Source organism: Triplophysa rosa, unplaced genomic scaffold (genome assembly GCF_024868665.1).
Source record: "Triplophysa rosa unplaced genomic scaffold, Trosa_1v2 scaffold41_ERROPOS895780, whole genome shotgun sequence".
NCBI lineage: Eukaryota > Metazoa > Chordata > Actinopteri > Cypriniformes > Nemacheilidae > Triplophysa > Triplophysa rosa.
This window is the reverse complement of record NW_026634425.1, coordinates 47-19,921: the sequence shown is the minus strand read 5'-3', so window position 1 is coordinate 19,921 and position 19,875 is coordinate 47. Positions and strand designations below refer to the sequence as shown.

General features: G+C 38.2%; 2 protein-coding genes and 1 long non-coding RNA gene across 3 annotated transcripts; 2 read left to right on the top strand and 1 right to left on the bottom strand.

The window, feature by feature from the left end:
• The first annotated feature begins 263 nt into the window (after positions 1-263).
• On the top strand, positions 264-842 carry LOC130550750 (uncharacterized). The gene is made up of 3 exons (XR_008962490.1): positions 264-373; positions 443-534; positions 657-842. It is a non-coding gene; the product is annotated as an uncharacterized LOC130550750 (long non-coding RNA).
• A 1,006-nt stretch (positions 843-1,848) lies between these two features.
• LOC130550753 (uncharacterized) lies at positions 1,849-4,352 on the top strand. Its single transcript, XM_057328252.1, has 9 exons — positions 1,849-1,933; positions 2,058-2,212; positions 2,360-2,557; positions 2,658-2,744; positions 2,838-3,091; positions 3,198-3,326; positions 3,424-3,564; positions 3,721-3,844; positions 3,933-4,352. Exons 1-9 carry the CDS (start codon positions 1,884-1,886, stop codon positions 4,148-4,150), a joined length of 1,356 nt encoding a protein of 451 aa, XP_057184235.1. The 5' UTR covers positions 1,849-1,883; the 3' UTR covers positions 4,151-4,352.
• A 6,185-nt stretch (positions 4,353-10,537) lies between these two features.
• Positions 10,538-19,442, bottom strand: LOC130550749 (tudor domain-containing 6-like). The gene is made up of 4 exons (XM_057328250.1): positions 17,746-19,442; positions 11,160-16,352; positions 10,977-11,044; positions 10,538-10,893 (listed from the first exon to the last, which is right to left on the bottom strand). Exon 2 carries the CDS (start codon positions 16,324-16,326, stop codon positions 11,713-11,715), a length of 4,614 nt encoding a protein of 1,537 aa, XP_057184233.1. The 5' UTR covers positions 16,327-16,352; positions 17,746-19,442; the 3' UTR covers positions 10,538-10,893; positions 10,977-11,044; positions 11,160-11,712.
• Positions 19,443-19,875: the final 433 nt, after the last annotated feature.

Here is a 19,875-nt window from a genome sequence, read left to right as displayed (position 1 = left end):
GGTATATTGTCAGCTACCCATATGCATTAATGACTGCATAATGACTTTCTTTGAATGACCTCTATGTCAGTACAAGTCCAAAGTGTTAATGTCCTCGAATCTGAAAACATTCATGCAATGTCTCTATATATTCTTAACCTGAAGTAATACTCGTTTAAAGTATGTCTGTCAATAAAGGCAGCTATAATGATGTTGTTGCAAAGAACATTCAAAATAATGAAAACATGATTATTTAATTTGTTTTCTCTTTCTTTTTAATCAACAGCCAAAATATGCACTTATTGAAAGTGCAGCAAGAAATTTGTTATCTCTGCTAACACGAACGGTTGGTCAGGATCAACAGGTTCAGGATCAACAGGTTCAGGGTCAACAGGTTCAGGATCAACAGGTTCAGGGTCAACAGGGTCAACAGGTTCAGGGTCAACAGGTTCAAGGTCAACAGGTTCAGAGTCAGTCCCGGAGTTTGACTCCCAGTCAGTCTGGCAGACAGAATCAGGAATTGAGACAGCCCAGCATTCAGCAAGAGATGACTAGGTTACAAATTAATTCTGAAATTAAATTATGCCTTTTGCAATACGTAAATGTGTAAAAATATGTGTACAAGTGTTAAACATCTTGTAACTACTGCATCTTTTCTTTTGAATACTAATTAACAGGTCTTTTCCTAGTATGTTCAGAAGAGAAAGAACCAGTGGCAAAAGCAAATTTCCTACTCCAGTGACAAAAGCTGTAGCAGCTCCCACAAAACATACCAATCTGCAGTTTTACGTACTCCAGGAACCAACAGATAAGACCCCACATAGATCTCAAGAGCTTAAATTATTAATGGCAGGGTTAGGCAAACGGCATATTTCCTTACCTGACAACAGCAACCATGCAGAGGTGAGTTTTTTTAAATATGGCATTTGAAAGTAGGAACAATGTTTCAAATATCGTTGCCTTGGAATTTAATGTTCTATCTGCATTCTAAGCAGTTAAAGAGATGACAAGTATTTGCATTCCATTTGTAGATAAAACCTTTTTTTTCTGAAACCCCCCTTATAATTCAAAGACTTTTTTTGCTAAACCTGTTTTTTCTTAAGATTTCCGCAGCTCTGACAGTTGAGTATCCTAAACAGGAAAACTTAACGGGTGGATGGCCTATATACAAGGCTTCAGGTCAGTAGTTATGCAGTATGTCCTTGATGTTTCTTAATAATATATCCTAATTGTTTGTCAAATTTTTGATAGTCAATACCAGTGCCTGCTTAGTGCATTGTCAACAAACATACCCAATATACAACACTCAGTATTTAAATATTTAATTTTAGGGGGAAGTGGCCAGAGAAAATTGTCAGTAATCCCGCCAGAATCTGAGGGATACACAGCAAAGCTTCTGAAGAGCTCATCTAATAATGGAAGGCATATGCTTTTCATTGTTCCACTTCAGGATGAAATCGATACTGCACCAGTTCCTTTTGATGCCCCAGAGTTCAGCAAAATGCCAAAATCACAGTGCAAAACATGTGGTCAGACTTTGCCGTTACAAGCTCTGGCTTTGCATGTAGAAACATGCAGCAAGCCAGACAGTGACCAAGTAAGTTTGTAATAATCGTTAAATATGTCCTTTGGTTTTTTTAATTTAATATGTCCTTTTAGTTTAATTTAATAGGCATTCAACCATGGTTTCATACAAGTGACAGGATTTTTTATTCTGTTAAGGAGGAAGAAGAATCATCATCAAGTGACTGCTTGGAAGCAAGTGCTCCAAATGTCCATAAGTATTATTAACTACATTTAAAACGTCATTACCAACTTAAATATAAGCGATGTTTATGATTAGATTTTTCTTTATTTTAGCTTCTCCTCCACTAATTAGTGAAAGATGCCCAATATGCCAAGTAATGTTCCCTCTTGACTTTATTGAAATACATGCAAGTGCTTGTGGAGAAAGGTTAGTACATGTATACAAAGAGTTTGCTAACATCTATTCCGTAAAGAATATTTTATTATTTGTAAGGAGGCTGTACTTGGAAGGTAAACTAAATTTACAAAATGCAATTACTTTTGTCTTACAGACAGAGTTGTGAATTGGATCTATCAGACATTGAGGCAATTGATGATGCAGAGGAAGAGGCTGGCCCATCAGGCACAGCTTTCCAGACCACACCCAGCCAAAATCTGACAAACAGTTTATCAACATCATCATCTGCCTTGACTGATGAGGAAATGGGTTAGTAGCATACGGCAATATGTTTTTCAATTATCATTAAGTATGTTTTATTATTATAACTTTAGCAAGCAAACCTTACTTGAAATCTCAAATGGTCTTGTGATTTTCATTATAAACCCTCTAAGATCTTTGTTCCCTCTTTTGTAGATTGGAAAACTGTACCAGGCCCAATAAAGGCAGCTGACTTGTACAGACAATCTGTACTGAAGGATTTTGCATCCGAGAAACCACTATACATGCACATTGACCTTAGAAGTAGCATCTCCGACCAAGAGTCCATGCTCATTGCTTTTTACAAAGCATGCAATGTGAAGTGGGCATGTCCTCTAAAAACCAGGCTAGAAGGTTTTTTTCAATTGTTTTCAGTGTATTATATGCAGACAGTAGATTATCTGAAGTAGCCTAAATAAGAACAACATCAACTTTTTTTGTTTTTATTTTCTAGGGGATCCTGCTATTGGAGAGGGTGTAAACCATTTCTTGTTTTCAATGATTACACAAAAACTTAAATGTGGTTTTCACCTTAACTTTGGTATTTCCCTACTTTTACCATTTTCTGATTATGATGTGCCAAAACGTTGTCTCCTTTAGTGTCTGACCAAAAACATTGTTCACTTTTTTTAAGGGAATACTCACACTACAAGGTTTTTTGATGGAGAGCCAGATCACCTTGTACCATCTTCATCTGCACACCTGGTGGATAGTGATCTGTTTTTTGTTGCTGGCAGAATGATTGGTCACTGCTTTCTCCATGGAGGACCACCCTTGTCAGGACTTAGCCCTGCTGTTGTCCATGTAATTTCAGGAGGCAGTGCTGAAACAGCTGTTGTAGAGATTTCAGACTGTCCAGATTTGGATTTGCATCAGAAAATCATACTGGTACTGTATATACTATGTACTGTATATATTTTATGAAACAAGAATAATTTAACATTATGCAATAATTATAAATGAAGTGATTTTATTAACTACATGTAACTTTCAGCTTGATGGGGACTCTGAACTAACACCTGAAGAGAAGGAGAGTGTTAATGATTTGTGCTTCTCCTGGGACCTTCCTCCAATAAACACCTCCAATCGACGCTGGCTTTATGAGAGGCTTCTACATCATGCTGTATTATGCAGTCAAACAAACCCATTACAACATTTTTGACTCCTCTTAATCTCATATATAATTATAACTAATCTTATAGTTTCTGTTGTTATACCAGGTTATCGGACATACCATGCGGCAAATAAAACAACTTCGAAAAGGTTTAAAGGAAACTATGCTGTGGCCACTACTTTGTCAGCGTACAGATGTGCTTCCAGTCATTTTTCCACGTGAGATAAATGACGTTTTGACCCAAGAGGTAAGTATATTTGGTTAAACAATTTGTTCTTTAATAAGTTTAATGGAATAAGATTTACCCCAAATAGTATTCTAGCTGGTTTGCCTGTCTAGTATGATTCTTGACATTTGTATTTTATTTTCCTGATATTGATTCTTTGTTTTTTATTTTTTGTAGTGTGTCCTAAACAGCATTACCTGGCCTTCAATGGTGAAAAACAATGATGACGACAATGATGATGAATGCTCTTTGGAAGATCAGAGGCGAGTTGCTGGCTACCTTCGTCAGTTTATTGAGAATGGTAAAGGATTACTTTCAGTGAATGAATCAATACCCTCATATGTATGTAATTTATACACTAGTGTTTATTTGCATCTACCTTTTCACAGCATCAAGCCCTGAGCTGAAGGCACTTGTTAAGTTCTGGGTGGGCTGGGAGGTTCCCACTACCTCTCTCAAACTGGAAGTAACCTACAGTAACCTACCAAAGGCATCTACATGTTTCGAGACCCTACGGCTTCCATCCCGATATGAAGACTTCCAAGCATTTAAGAAAGAGTTACTTGCCTGCATCAGTACTGTGGATACTGGATTTGGGCTGGTGTAATTAAAATTGTTGTGCAGTATTGTTTTCTATCCAATCCAAGTTCATGGATATTGAGGTAGACGTTTTGATATATTTTTATTTTTTGCTCTCTATTCTGAAAGATGCAGTCAAAGACTTTTTTGTTTTTGTTATGTTTACTTAAGGACAGTAAAGTTTATACAGTATTACAGTTCAGTTTACATCACAATGTACAAATAAGGATGACGAGAATAAAAATAAAACTGTTATTTACTGTTTGCCCAGTGTGTGCTGTATGTAGTGCGTGGTTGCCAGATAGATATCGGCACCATATGATGTTGAAGGATTCATGGGATCAATGTCTGCTTGTAGTGCTGTTTGTTCTTCAGGACTCAATAAGCTGTCAGCTGTGGGAACAATTACTCCATGTTGTGGGTCATAGGGCAGACCACATTCTTCCCAGTCAATCTGTTGAAGGTACAGTTCCTAAAACAGAAAATTGCAAAATGGTTCATCATTACTTTTTTACATCACACATGCTGGTGTTATTTGAATGCAATTGGCCTTTTGTTACCTCTGTATTTTCGAGCTCCGGCTCTGCCACAGCATGCTGAATGTTTCCCATCTCCCATAGCTGATTGGGAGTCATGTTCCCCTCAGTTCTAATTGGGTGGTTATCCCATCCATCATGAAAGACGTCCAGGCTAGCTTGTAGTCTTGGGAGGAAAACATAATGACAACTAAAAAGGTGGATGCTGTTAGACATGTCAAGGAACCCATCATCTTCCAGAGAGTGCAGCACACTGTAATATATGGAAGTTACAGCACACCACACGTCTCTCCACAGCCTCTCAATCCTAAAAAAATGAAGAGTAACATTTTAATTAATAATTACTCTTTTTAAACAAACTTAGTATCATTCCAAACTTTCTTTTATCCGAATGTTATAATCACAATCTTTTTTAATAATGTAATGGCTAATAATTACCAGGACAGGTTTTGTAACGTGCCATTTAAAGAGTGAAAATAACAGTAAAGTTATTGTCTTTTGAACAATGTGCAGCTAGCTACAATCAAAAAACGTGTGTTATGCCTTTGTTAAGGAAACATTTCAAAAACAGCAACAAAAACAAGACCATAGCAATAGACTAGGGAAAAAAATAACCTGCCTCTGATTGTGGACACTCTTTCCAGCAATAAAGCTGGACCGCCCTGTGCCCTGGATGGTGAACATCAGGCGTGCTATGTCAACATTCTCTACACCATGGTCACCTCTTACTCTGAAAAACAATTAAAGTAATCTTGCTGGCAAAAAATATAGTTCAGTGGTAAATAAATCCAACATTTAGCTTTTAAAGCCATATCTTTTGTTGCTTCATATACACTACTCACAAAAAGTTAGGGATATTCGACTTTCGGGTAAAATATATGGAAAATGTAAAAAGTTTGTATCATGAAAGTATGACATTTAAGTAGAAGCATGCCATGGCAATTTCTTAATCTCAACAAATTTATTGAAACAAAAGTTAACAATAGTGGTGGGTAACCACAGCAAAAAATGTAAATAACTTGTGTGTCCTTGAGCATGAATTACAACTTGACAACAACGTCTCATGATGCTCACAACTCACAACGACTTCTTGTCTGCTGAGTCATGGCATTCCATTGTTCTTGAAGGGCTTTCCTCAGGTCATTGAGGTTNAGATACAACGATTTAAATCTGGAATCTGAGGATGCAAAAAAAATCTAAATATTGAGAAAATTGCCTTTGAAGTTGTTAATCAGAGGCACTGTAGCAGGCCATCCACTCATAAAAATAAAGTTTGTATATATTTAGGGTAGACAAATTACAAAATATCTTCATGGAACATGATCTTTACTTAATATCCTAATGATTTTGGGCATAAAAGAAAAATCGATAATTTTGACCCATGCAATGTATTTCTGTCTTTTTCTAAAAATGTTCCCGTGCTACTTAAGACTGGTTTTGTGATCCAGGGTCACATTTGAGATTTCAAGTAAGGTTTGCTTGCTAAAGTTATAATAATAAAACATACTTAATGATAATTGAAAAACATATTGCCGTATGCTACTAACCCATTTCCTCATCAGTCAAGGCAGATGATGATGTTGATAAACTGTTTGTCAGATTTTGGCTGGGTGTGGTCTGGAAAGCTGTGCCTGATGGGCCAGCCTCTTCCTCTGCATCATCAATTGCCTCAATGTCTGATAGATCCAATTCACAACACTGTCTGTAAGACAAAAGTAATTGCATTATGTAAATTTAGTTTACCTTCCAAGTACAGCCTCCTTACAAATAATAAAATATTCTTTACGGAATAGATGTTAGCAAACTCTTTGTATACATGTAATAACCTTTCTCCACAAGCACTTGCATGTATTTCAATAAAGTCAAGAGGGAACATTACTTGGCATATTGGGCATCTTTCACTAATTAGTGGAGGAGAAGCTAAAATAAAGAAAAATCTAATCATAAACATCGCTTATATTTAAGTTGGTAATGACGTTTTAAATGTAGTTAATAATACTTAAGGACATTTGGAGCACTTGCTTCCAAGCAGTCACTTGATGATGATTCTTCTTCCTCCTTAACAGAATAAAAAATACTGTCACTTGTATGAAACCATGGTTGAATGCCTATTAAATTCAAATGAATTGAAATAAATAAACTAAAGGACATATTTAACGATTATTACAAACTTACTTGGTCACTGTCTGGCTTGCTGCAAGTTTCTACATGCAAAGCCAGAGCTTGTAACGGCAAAGTCTGACCACATGTTTTGCACTGTGATTTTGGCATTTTGCTGAACTCTGGGACATCAAAAGGAAGTGGTGCAGTATCGATTTCATCCTGAAGTGGAACAATGAAAAGCATAAGCCTTCCATTATTAGATGAGCTCTTCAGAAGCTTTGCTGTGTATCCCTCAGATTCTGGCGGGATTACTGACAATTTTCTCTGGCCACTTCCCCCTAAAATTAAATATTTAAATACTGAGTGTTGTATATTGGGTATGTTTGTTGACAATGCACTAAGCAGGCACTGGTATTGACTATCAAAAATTTGACAAACAATTAATATATATTATTAAGAAACATCAAGGACATACTGCATAACTACTGACCTGACGCCTTGTATATAAGCCATCCACCCGTTAAGTTTTCCTGTTTAGGATACTCAACTGTCAGAGCTGCGGAAATCTTAATAAAAAACAGGTTTAGCAAAAAAGTCTTTGAATTTAAGGGGGGTTTCAGAAAAAAAAGGTTTTATCTACAAATGGAATGCAAATACTTGTCATCTCTCTAACTGCTTAGAATGCAGATAGAACATTAAATTCCAAGGCAACGATATTTGAAACATTGTTCCTACTTTCAAATGCCATATTTAAAAAAACTCACATCTGAATGGTTGCTGTTGTCAGGTAAGGAAATATGCCGTTTGCCTAACCCTGCCATTAATAATATAAGCTCTTGAGATCAATGTGGGGTCTTATCTGTTGGTTCCTGGAGTACGTAAAACTGCAGATTGGTATGTTTTGTGGGAGCTGCAACAGCTTTTGTCACTGGAGTAGGAAATTTGCGTTTGCCACTGGTTCTTTCTCTTCTGAACATACTAGGAAAAGACCTGTTAATTAGTATTCAAAAGAAAAGATGCAGTAGTTACAAGATGTTTAACACTTGTACACATATTTATACACATGTACGTATTGCAAAAGGCATAATTGAATTTCAGAATTAATTTGTAACCTAGTCATCTCTTGCTGAATGCTGGGCTGTCTCAATTCCTGATTCTGTCTGCCAGACTGACTGGGAGTCAAACTCCGGGACTGACTCTGAACCTGTTGACCTTGAACCTGTTGACCCTGAACCTGTTGACCCTGTTGACCCTGAACCTGTTGATCCTGAACCTGTTGACCCTGAACCTGTTGATCCTGAACCTGTTGATCCTGACCAACCGTTCGTGTTAGCAGAGATAACAAATTTCTTGCTGCACTTTCAATAAGTGCATATTTTGGCTGTTGATTAAAAAGAAAGAGAAAACAAATTAAATAATCATGTTTTCATTATTTTGAATGTTCTTTGCAACAACATCATTATAGCTGCCTTTATTGACAGACATACTTTAAACGAGTATTACTTCAGGTTAAGAATATATAGAGACATTGCATGAATGTTTTCAGATTCGAGGACATTAACACTTTGGACTTGTATTGACATAGAGGTCATTCAAAGAAAGTCATTATGCAGTCATTAATGCATATGGGTAGCTGACAATATACCGCTCATGTGTCCTTTGGTGTGACACCAAAAATGTAGAAAAAAAAAATATTAATACATTAACTTATTATTATTTATTATATATACAATTTATTTTGTAATATGAAGTAACAATGAAGATAAATCTCTCTTATTTTTGCTCTCTTGTTTATTTTCTACATTTTGCTGTGACAACAAGTGTACACATGTACAGATTTGTCAACTACCCACATCCCACATAGGGCTTCCTGTTGCTGTATATACGTAGATAACGTTAGCTGTTGACTATGGATTTATGAAATTGCAGAAACGAATTTGTTAAAAAACATGAGTGATCTAAAATGAGTACTGGATTAATAAATCAATAATTACCTAAAATGAGGAATATAAACTATCATGCTGATCTTAGTTAATAGATATAGTAAGACAAAAACCCACCTGTTCAGCGCTCATTTTTTGAGCTGAAATCCCCGAGGTTTTGTAAGCACAGTGCAGGGCTTCTCCTGGGAGACAAGCGTAAAATGTCCGCTAGCGCCATCTGCTGTTTTGGAAGGCAGTAGTTGCACATCTTCATTTGGATTTTCTCACAAATGCGATCGGGCAGATTTTCTCACAAATGCGATCGGGCAGATTTTCTCACAAATGCGATCGGGCAGATTTTCTCACAAATGCGATCGGGCAGATTTTCTCACAAATGTATGCGCTAGGGTATTTTTTCAAATGCAGTTTGTAGAATCATTTGTATTTATTTGTCAAATGTGTGTTTTTATATTTCTACCGAAACATTTACTTGCATTTGTAAATCACAGTACATTTATTTGGTATACCTCTGCATTTTATCGCAACGTGGCCTTTCCACTTTTGCAAATACCCTTCTGTTTGTTTGCTAGTAGAGTTTCTTTTGCAAAGCAGATTGCATTTGTTTGCAAAACGCTGGATTTGTTTGTTTAGTTTCGGCACATAAATCGCTCCATACATGGGCCGATGGTGGCTCGAGGGTGTTTACCGGCCAACACGAACTTTCCCGGAAAGTTCTGTTTGGTTTGCTGCGGCGAACTAGTGAAACGAATTGTCGTTTGGACCAGATTTTGTTCGAAATCAGGTCACAGACGGTCGTTTTTCGATTTCGAATGTAGTATGGTGAGCCCTTCAGACGTCTTTTAGACGCGAAATTGCTTGCTGGGATTCAGGTGTTCACTTTCGTTTGGAACGCCCCTACAAATGGTGCCCCCTTCGCGAAGAGCCCTTCAAGGGCGCATAAATGCCGTTTGGGAAATACCCTGACAGTTGAAGGGGGGGGGTTAACGGATGCTCCGCCCAAGCCGTCTAATTTACGTCATTTGAGATGAATAGTCATTTCAGGGCGTAATTGCATTTTCGGATTATAAAATCCCATGGAAATTAAAGATGACAATTCTTATTTTTTCATGAAATATTGCAGCCACAAAATTTAAACAATAAATTGAAGCTTTAGGACACAGCTATCCTTTAGTGTGTCCTGCTCCTAAACTTTGTCTTCTTTGAGTTCCTCATAATTCTGAAACATGTCGTCCTCTCGCTGATATCGTCGGTCATCTGATTCTGACTGGGAGCTGAGAAATTACAGCCTAGTATTAATGATTTGAAAATCACACTCCTATAACAATGGGGGGTAAGCGAGAACGTTATAATTTATTAAAAAAACATCAGTGTCATCAACTTAAGGTGAATTGTGTAACAACTAAATAAAAACCGATTCAGTATTTAAACAATATTTATACCTTTCAAAAGCCAAGCGATGTCTGTTTCTTTACGGCTTGGTCGGAGCGTCCGTTAACTCCTCCCCTTCAACTGTCAGTCTGCTGCCAGTTTCATTTCAAAATCAATGCAACAGCTGTTTTTACACATCCAATCAATTCGAGCATTTTTATGCAATATCCATAACGCAAAATGTCACATCCATAACGAGGAAATTGCCCATTTCATTTTTTAACTTGTTTTCAGAATTTATACTCCTGCTTTGTGCTCTTATTGGACCCACCAAACTACTACAAGTTTAGAAAGTGCATGCTTTCTTTTAAAAATTAGGCACAAAAATAAAAGCAACACAAAGCCAACTCTATGAAAATGTTTTATTCCAACAAATGAATATTTAAACACATTTGGATACGGAGAATATTTATTTACAATGCACACAATTTATTTTGAAAAAAAAAAACGTATGTATACACTCTGAATTCAACTGCAAACCACAGAAATGCAATCAAGCTTAATGTTTAAAAATGTCAACTAACATGATGATTGACATACTTAAAACATTCTATTACATCTCATCGCCTCGTTTAGGAGATGAGACATCTACTTGGAACAAATATTCATCAGTGGCATATATAAATACAAATTCTTCCCATGTATAAAAAAAACTGTAAAGTACTAAACCTTCAAACTTCCCACCCCAGCAATAAATATGCTTAAAAAGCTGCTCATTCTGGGATTCACTTGATGGAGTCGCAGTGTTCTTCAGTGCCAACCTTTTAATAAAAAGGGCAAAGAATAGTACAATTAGTATTTACTGGAGAAAAATAGTTATTGTAAAAAGTAAAATCTACCATACCATGGGAAATGTTCGACTTTCTAAACCAGCTGCCCAGCTTCTACTCCTGCTCATTGTTGCCAGGGCATCTGTGAACAAAAAACAAGCACGAGCCCGTGATTAACCAATAAAAACAAGAACTCTTTTACAACCAAACCAGCATATGAAAAGTATCAAACACAAACAATGCGAATATACACAAACCTTTTTCAGACGCTATATCTTCTGTATCTTTTCTGTTGTCCTCTGTGTGTGACAACGCTTGTTTAACTGATACAACAGGAACTCTATCAACGGACTCAAAGATTTCTTCGTGGTTTTCTGAAAGTGAATCCATCCTTATAGGCCTGTTAGCAGTCACGTCTTTACCATAGAGTACCTCAGGCAAATCTCCATTTGCTCTCAACTCTTTATAACCTCCATGATGAGGAACACAATGAGTTTCACTCATCTGACTATCCACAGATGTTGATGCAGCATCTTCAGATGAGACCTCAGTGGGATTTTCATCTCGCCTCACAGAAGCCCTCCAAAAGTTTCTCATGAGCTCATTCACTATACTGCATTGCTGCATCTCAATTTTAACATAATATGGAGGGATGTTGGGGTCTACAGTGTTTTCAATGCCATTTACAATAACTTTCAGAGGTTTATCCACCAGAAGCTTGTGAAAATGATCAGCTGCACTATCGTCCCACGATCCTTCTGAAGGTGCAAATCCTTCCAGCTGACACAGAAATGCTTGAGGTGGACTCTCCTATAAGTTACAGGGAAGTGCTTTCAAAGAACTTGCATGGATATCGGACTCATTTCCAAAGTCAATAAAAAGTACAGATACTGTGTCGTTGCATTTTTTAATAACTTGTGCGCGATACCACATCAGGTCATCAGGGAAACGAGCCCAGCACGGGCTTCCAGGACCCAAGCGATCCATTTGAATTTGCTGTGTCTCATTTGAGTTTCCATATTCTTGAGCTGCAAGGCAAATTTGGTCAAGTTGTCCAGAGTTTGCAAACTGGCACCAGAAATAATTCGGTCCAACAATACATGATGCGAAAGCTTCTACCGTCTGTCCCAAAGACACATCTGGTTTCTTAAACAGCATCTGTTTTTCTTTCACAGGAATGGACGATGGCATTTGTTTGGAACAGTGAATCTGTAACCCCTTCAGATCTGAATCATCCCATTTTTCACCCAACAATGAATCTGCCGAGCTCTCCTTGAGCGCCATTATAACCTCCCAAGTGGTCGTGTCTTTTTTAATAAACTTGCAAGAAAGTTTGTTCTCACCAGCCTGCCCAAATATATCCTCCTCAATTCCCTGCTGGATTTTAAATCGATCCTCAATGTTGGAGCTGCAACGAATGCTAAACCTTGGATAAGAAAGTAGCTGCTTATCAAGCCTGCAGATATTAGACAGAGAAACAGTGGCTTCATTTCCAAAATCGATGAACTCCACCTGAATCAAGCCATCCTTTGTGGTTCCCTTGACAACTGCACGATACCAGCAACCATCTTCAGGAAACACAGCCTTCACCAAACTCCCCTTCTGAACACTGCATGCGTGAATGACATCGGCCTCTGATATCTGAGAGGAATTTAATTGTTCATTGAGAGAAAACAAAGTATCCTCATCTTCAGCCAGCTGCACAAAAAAACCCCTCAGACTGGTGATATTCGAAATATAAACTTCAGACACCATACCTCTTTTTATCACACGAGAAGGAAGGCTTGTTACTTGAGGTAAATGTTGTTTAGGACCCTTCTGTGCATTTACAACTTTTTTTCTGAACTGAACCAAATCAGTTTTGGCGATGTCATCTTTCTGGACACTTTCAATGGTTTTCACTTTAGTGCCTTGACTGCAGATTTTAGGTTTCAGATCACACCAATAATCTTTCATGAGATCATTAACCAGAAGCCCCTTACATTCAACCGCCACATTATACTGAGGACACTTAGGAAAATCAGAGGACATTCCCGTGTTCTGAATAGTCACGTTTAAAGGCTCATCCACCAGAAGTTCAAAAAATGTCTCGGATGCAACGTCGCTCCACATGCCATGTGTAGACTTGAAACCTCCTAGCTGACAAAGAAATGCTTGAGGTGGCCTTTCCAGTAGCTCACGGGACAGGGACTTCACAGAGTTCAGGTCAATTTCTAACTCGTTTCCATAATCTATAAAAACAACAGATACTGCATTGGCTAGTTTGTTAATAACCTGTGCACGATACCACAGCTCATCCGAGAAGCGTGCGAGGCACGGTACGCCTTGGCATAGCTGCTCTAGCTGAATTGGTTTCGTTTGAGTGCCGTTTCCAACTTCTTGGGTAATCAAAGAGATTTTGTCAAGTTCTTCGGAGTTCTTGAACTGGCACCAGAAATAATTTGGCCCACAGATAGATGAAGCGTACGCTTCTACAGTTTGTTGTTCTTTTACAGCTGGTTCTTTGAATGTTAATGGTAGGATATCTTCATTTTTGAAGATCATTTGTGAGCCAGTTTGAAGATGGCTCACATCAAACAATGGCCACTCCAACAAATCACCCTGGTGTTCCAAACGGACCAGCCAAGCGGATCTGTCATGGCGAATAAACCTGCAAAGAATTTTCTTATTACTGTTTTCACCTGCTGCCTTTTTGAAAGCCATTACCTCTTCCTTAGTCCAATCTCTTTTTCCTCCAGACTCATCACCCTCAAGTGAGCAGTGGACACTGAGCACAGGCGTGTTCAGCAACTGCTTGTCGAGTTGCCTTATTTGAAGGGGCGTAAGTGTCGCCTCATTCCCAAAGTCAATATACTGCACGTGAACCTTGTCGTCGTCTTTGTTTTGAACAACAGCACGATACCAAGCCCCGTCAGAGGGATACTCTGCTTGCACAACGTCACCCGGCTGCAACACATGGAGGTCAGCTTGTGGACTGCTTAACTGAGAACAATTCAGTTCATTCAGAATGGACAATATTTTTTCCTCCTCACTCTTTAAATGCAAATAGAAACTTGATGGACTATTACAGTGTGAAAGATAAACATCTGTAACATATCCTTCATCTAAAGCGTTTGAGGGAAGATCTGTTAGTTTTGGATAATGAGACATCACTTTATGTTGCTGTGAATCATTACGCCCTGTTGTGTCCCCGGAACTGTTAGCTTTAATGGGTGGGAAATTACATTTTTGTTTGATTTGAACAACTGGCTTAGTCTCTTTCCTACAGATCTTCTCATGTGCTTGCGTTGTAACACTTAAATGCTCTTTAAGTCTCTCCAACGCCATAACTTCTGAAAACACTTTGCAAGTGCCGATCTTATTTGCTTCTTGATTCAGCCTTTTAGCCTGGTTCCATTTCTCGTTAATTTTCAAATTGAGATTCGTTTTCTCATCATGCATCTCCACTGACAGTTTGCCTAAAAGATTTTGTTTCATTACAGTGATGGAGAACATGCCGTCTGTGGCATAGTTTTCAAACCACTCATTGAGTTCAGATGACTGTGGTAATGTCACATTGAAGAGTTCAAACTCAACAGCCTGAATGGGAATAGATGCCACTGCACTGGCCTCCGGAGTAAGGGGTAGAATTTCAGATTTGTCCAAAGTCAACAGATTGCCATAATCTACAAAACAGACAAGTATTTGTGGATGCGTCGATTCTATTCGTCCCCTGTGCCAATGGCCGTCGGGATATTTGGCAAAGCACATCATCTTTGGGGAAACTGAGAATGTTGTTTGAGTTCGCTTGCAGCACAGTTGCTCGATATCACTGGTCATTTTCCTAACGGTGTCAATATTTTGTTCAAAATGGCCATAGAACTGATTTACACTTCTGACAGAAGTTATCCACACCTTTTCTTTTGTGTCTACATCAATTTTGGGTGGTGAAATTTCATAAGCATCCCTGTGAATCGGGAACCCGGACACAGCTTCATTCAGTGACTCTTTTCTCTTGGAGGTTTCCTGGTGTCCGTCAGTCCTGGAGGCTGCAGCGAAATCTTCACAGGGACCTGCTGAACAATGTGTGCACACAGGCACACTTTCATTCATAGATCTGTATGTTACTTTCTTCAATGTCTCAAGAGTTTGGTCACCAACACACATTCTCTCTGGTACAGACAAGCATTCCTCTGTGAGGCCAAAAACTTTGTTCACGTTCACATTATCTTTCCCATAGAGCGTGATGTCATAGACGCCTTCTCTGAGCTGCTCGAACTTTCCAATGAAGACTTGATCTAAGATGATAGATTTGAGAAAATCAATCTGATCGGTCTGCAATCCAATGCCTTTGTCGGGGATCCCATGAAGAGAGCATGCAAAAGTGACAACAGGCAACTGAAAGAACCTTGGAGACAAAGGTCTGATATTGCAGAGTTTAACAAAGTCTCCGATTCCATAATCGACATGAAAGACTTTGACGACATCAGAGACTATGTTTTGCTGAAGGACAGAACGATGCCACTTGTCATCACTTCCTTTGGTTGCACACGGGGACCCGTCAGAAAGTGGTTGTGACATCAGGGAAGGTAACACATCTTCATTGCATTTGTGCAGTTGATCGCTTAATTTCTTGAGCTCCTGTGAAAAGACATGCAATTTGCAGAAGACTTTCGATGGATGAACCACATGAGTTACAGTAACAATCTCAATTGTTCCAGGCAACAACTCTGGGTAAAAGTACTGATACAATGTTTCAGAGTCACCTGGGTGGTCCTGGGCACCCGGCATCACGAAATCTGTTCGTGTGGTGGTGTTTCGTTTTGGTGAATGCAGTGAACTGGTTACAAGGCTTTTAAAATCCTCATCAGATATCTTTCTAGCAAATCCAAGCTCAAACATTTCTTTGGATACATTTGGAACATCAAGAATTAAGATTCTGTAAGGCATCATCACGTCCTGAACACATCCAGAGATGCTTTTACCACATAAAGATCTGATGAACTCTGAAGCGCCCTCAGACCATCCACTCTTTTCACAGAGAGGTGATGCATTGCCCAATACACAAAGTTCTACAGTGAGTGGCAAATCTAAAAGGTTGCGCGGACATTTTGATAAAACATTCCCTGATGCAGAAAATATTTTACCTTGATCAATTAAGAACACGTTGTATTCATGTTCAGATTTTGAAAGTATTCTTGCTCTATGCCAGGTTTCATCATCACATACGTAGCATACATCTCCAGGTTTGCCTTCAAAACTATCCTGCCTCCCGGTCTCAACATCAATCTCTAATTTTATGTGAGGATATACTTCGCCGGTCTCTGGTACAGCACTTAAATTTCCTACAAATTCCACTAAAACACTGTGAGGCTTTAAGTTTACGCTTGTGACATGAAGGGTAATATCTGATCCAACATCCGGCAAACCAGGAACTGAAAACATCTTTGTGCAGAAAGTTAATGAACAATCTGAAAGAGATAAAATAAACAAATAAGTAGTAAGAACATTTGTACCCTATGTAGATGGGTAGTTGACAGACTAATATGCAAATTTGTCCTATAGAGCTCCGGAGGTTGACGTCACGCAATCAGAACTCAGCCATTTTGACAAGCATTCAGGAGAGTGCTAGAGCGGCTGTAGCATTGGTATTGACAGTGGGCAAACAATAATTTAAAACCAGGCTGTATAGACTTTACAAATCATAATATTTTAACATGATGGACAGCTGCTGTGCGCCAGAACAGGCGGGGGAAAGCAAACAGCAAATCATTTTGCCGGAGCTCTATGGTGTGGTGTGATGCCAAAAATTGAAGATAAACAATGAAGATAAATCTCCTTATGCTATTTTATATGATACATGTAAATGTTAACAATATATAAAACAATGTAATATTAACAGTTTGTTTTCTAAATTTTGCTAAGTCACACCACAGGACACGATTTATTCTTCAACTACCCAGATTCAGGTCTGATTACAAATGTAGTTCCTCCCCCATATGTCTTTCCAAATAATTTGTACACAGCTCTTTTTATACAAAACGGTTTATGAAGCCATACAACAGGTCAACACGTTTCATACAAAGGCGAGTTAATAATGGCAATTTTTGGAGTGTAAGCCATTGAGGCAGTCCTTGTATAAAATGCTTTATATGGTGACCTTTTCTCAAAAATAAAAATACAGGACAATACACAAAATAATATCTAATACTAGTTGTCTCTGTTGATTTACATTTATTCATTTGGCAGATACACAGACAATAAAACTGATTGATAATCTTCAATTATTTCAAACATTATTTTCACTGAAATAATTCCAGATAAAAAACACAAAAAAATGTAATATATTTATATGGGCTATATATACACACCTTATTGTAATAAGTGTCCGATTATGCCAGAAATACGATATATACTTTTACTATATTGGACGGCACAAACCATCCAGGCAAAATCTAAGTTAATTTATATGGCTTATCCTGTACAAACTTAAAATAAATATCACAAATCTTTGCGTGTAACAAATTGTTTTACAGAATTTTTTCCTTAAATCTCTTAAAATTCGGTTTAGTCATTATGCAGCACCCCGGTTTATTTCAAAGGATTCTGTCAGACATTGTCATTGACATCTTGTGGTGGTCAACAGAAGCCACTAATGGATCTGTCCACTAATGGAACAACTAACTAACTAACCAACCAAAATACTAACACTATTGACAGAAATACAAATTAGTCAGGTAACCGATGCGCTATTCTTATAGTAAAATGGGCATAAATTACCCTTTGTGGTTTGAACATTACGTTTGATTAATCAAAACGCTGATTCAATGGTGTTTTTAAACTGAATAATCAATGGAAACTCACCAAATAAGCAATTTCCCCATCGACTCCACAGGCTTGCCGTTACGCTTATCGATGAATTCAAAATCTTATTCTTGACAGAACAATTCAAACATCCGCTGCCGTGTTTTTAACGAATCCGTTTCACGCCAATTAAACGCACGTCACTTACGTACAGGACGACAGGTGTTTCGTCAGGCGCTGCGTGGACCTATCGGCGAAGAGCAGCAAAATATCGCGAGAGCATTAGAAAGCATGAGGCGCAGCTATGAGGAGCTGTCTGCGGTACCCTGATGTCATACGCATATTGATCTGCGCAGTGCCGCATGAAGTCAAACACAGTGGACTTTCTTTAGTGATATTTTGAGGGTGGACTGGTTGTTTCATTCATATATTAAGAGTGATTTAAATGTTTTAGTCACATTTTAAGGACGGACTGAATGTTTACTTATATTCTGAGGGTGGATTGAACGTTTTAGTCATATTGTTAAGACCGAACGCATTTAGTCACAATTTGAGGGTGGACTGAGTGTTTTTAGTCATATTTTGAGGGTGGACAGAACGTTTTAGGCATATTGTAAAGGTGGGCTGAATGTTTCAGCATTCAGTTGTATTTTGAGGGAGGAGTTCGCCGTCCAGTAAACCAGGAAGTCTTAAAACAAGCTCGAGACCCTGAGGAATGAGTAAGTTCAGTTTTGTTTATGATTTAATGCGATTTTTGCGCAATGTATATCGGAATGTTTATGCGAATATTAGTTTGATAGACTTTAAATGGTCTGGTCACGTGCTCGATGTCAATTGTCAATATTAGCGTGTTTGCAAGTGCACCTATTGTTTATCTTTGTGTTGCAACACTCTAGCGCATTTCTATCATCTCAATGACATTTGGAAATCGTTTGTGGTTTAAAATGTAAGCTTTCGTGTTTTAAACATCGCCGTGAACATCATTTCGCAGCATGGATTTACGACGGTAGAGCCGTTGGTTTGTTATTTAACTGGTCCGTTGGAAGATGCATCCCTCTAATAGTTTCTTTAAAACAATAATAATAACATCGTGTTTTATGGAGGAATTTCGTTATATGTCTTTATGTTTTTCATCATTGTTCACTATGTATTCCTCTTCTTTTTGAACACATGTCATTTGTATGAGATTTGGAGAAACACCCTGCACAGCAGATAGTGTTTTAAAAGTTGGTACTTTCCGGTGTTGTGCCTAAATTCGACTCCCCGTGAGATTACGACTCCCCTACTTCTGATTGGTTCATTCACTTAGGATGCTGCTTTGTAATTGGTCCCTATATCTAAATCCCGCCCCCTAATCCTAACCCCAATTTTACTAGGGGAAAACAGGGGAGTCGTAATCTCACGGGGAGTCGGATTTTGATACAACACCTGCATCGTTACTGCGACTACAATCTTAAAAGAAATGTGGCCAAGGCCACACGTTTGCCACAGTTAAAGATGAGAGGAGGGGAACATGACACAATTGTGGCAGACGAGAGAAGGATTGGCGAATAAAATAAAGTGATTTCATGAAACCTGATTGGTGAAAGATGGGTTAAACCTCTTGAGAGTTTTGTATAAACGTTGGACACATATGAGCTTTTGAGCATCTAACTTTGTTGGCTCACTCGAGCGAATAAAGTTTGACCTTTTGACACTGGAAACTTTTCTTCCTGCACTAAGAAGACTGATTCTCCACAACACTTTTTCCTTTAGGTTAGCCGTCAATCATGAAAAAGAGAAGGTCCTGTGTCCTCNCCTCTGATTGTGGACACTCTTTCCAGCAATAAAGCTGGACCGCCCTGTGCCCTGGATGGTGAACATCAGGCGTGCTATGTCAACATTCTCTACACCATGGTCACCTCTTACTCTGAAAAACAATTAAAGTAATCTTGCTGGCAAAAAATATAGTTAAGTGGTAAATAAATCCAACATTTAGCTTTTAAAGCCATATCTTTTGTTGCTTCATATACACTACTCACAAAAAGTTAGGGATATTCGACTTTCGGGTAAAATATATGGAAAATGTAAAAAGTTTGTATCATGAAAGTATGACATTTAAGTAGAAGCATGCCATGGCAATTTCTTAATCTCAACAAATTTATTGAAACAAAAGTTAACAATAGTGGTGGGTAACCACAGCAAAAAATG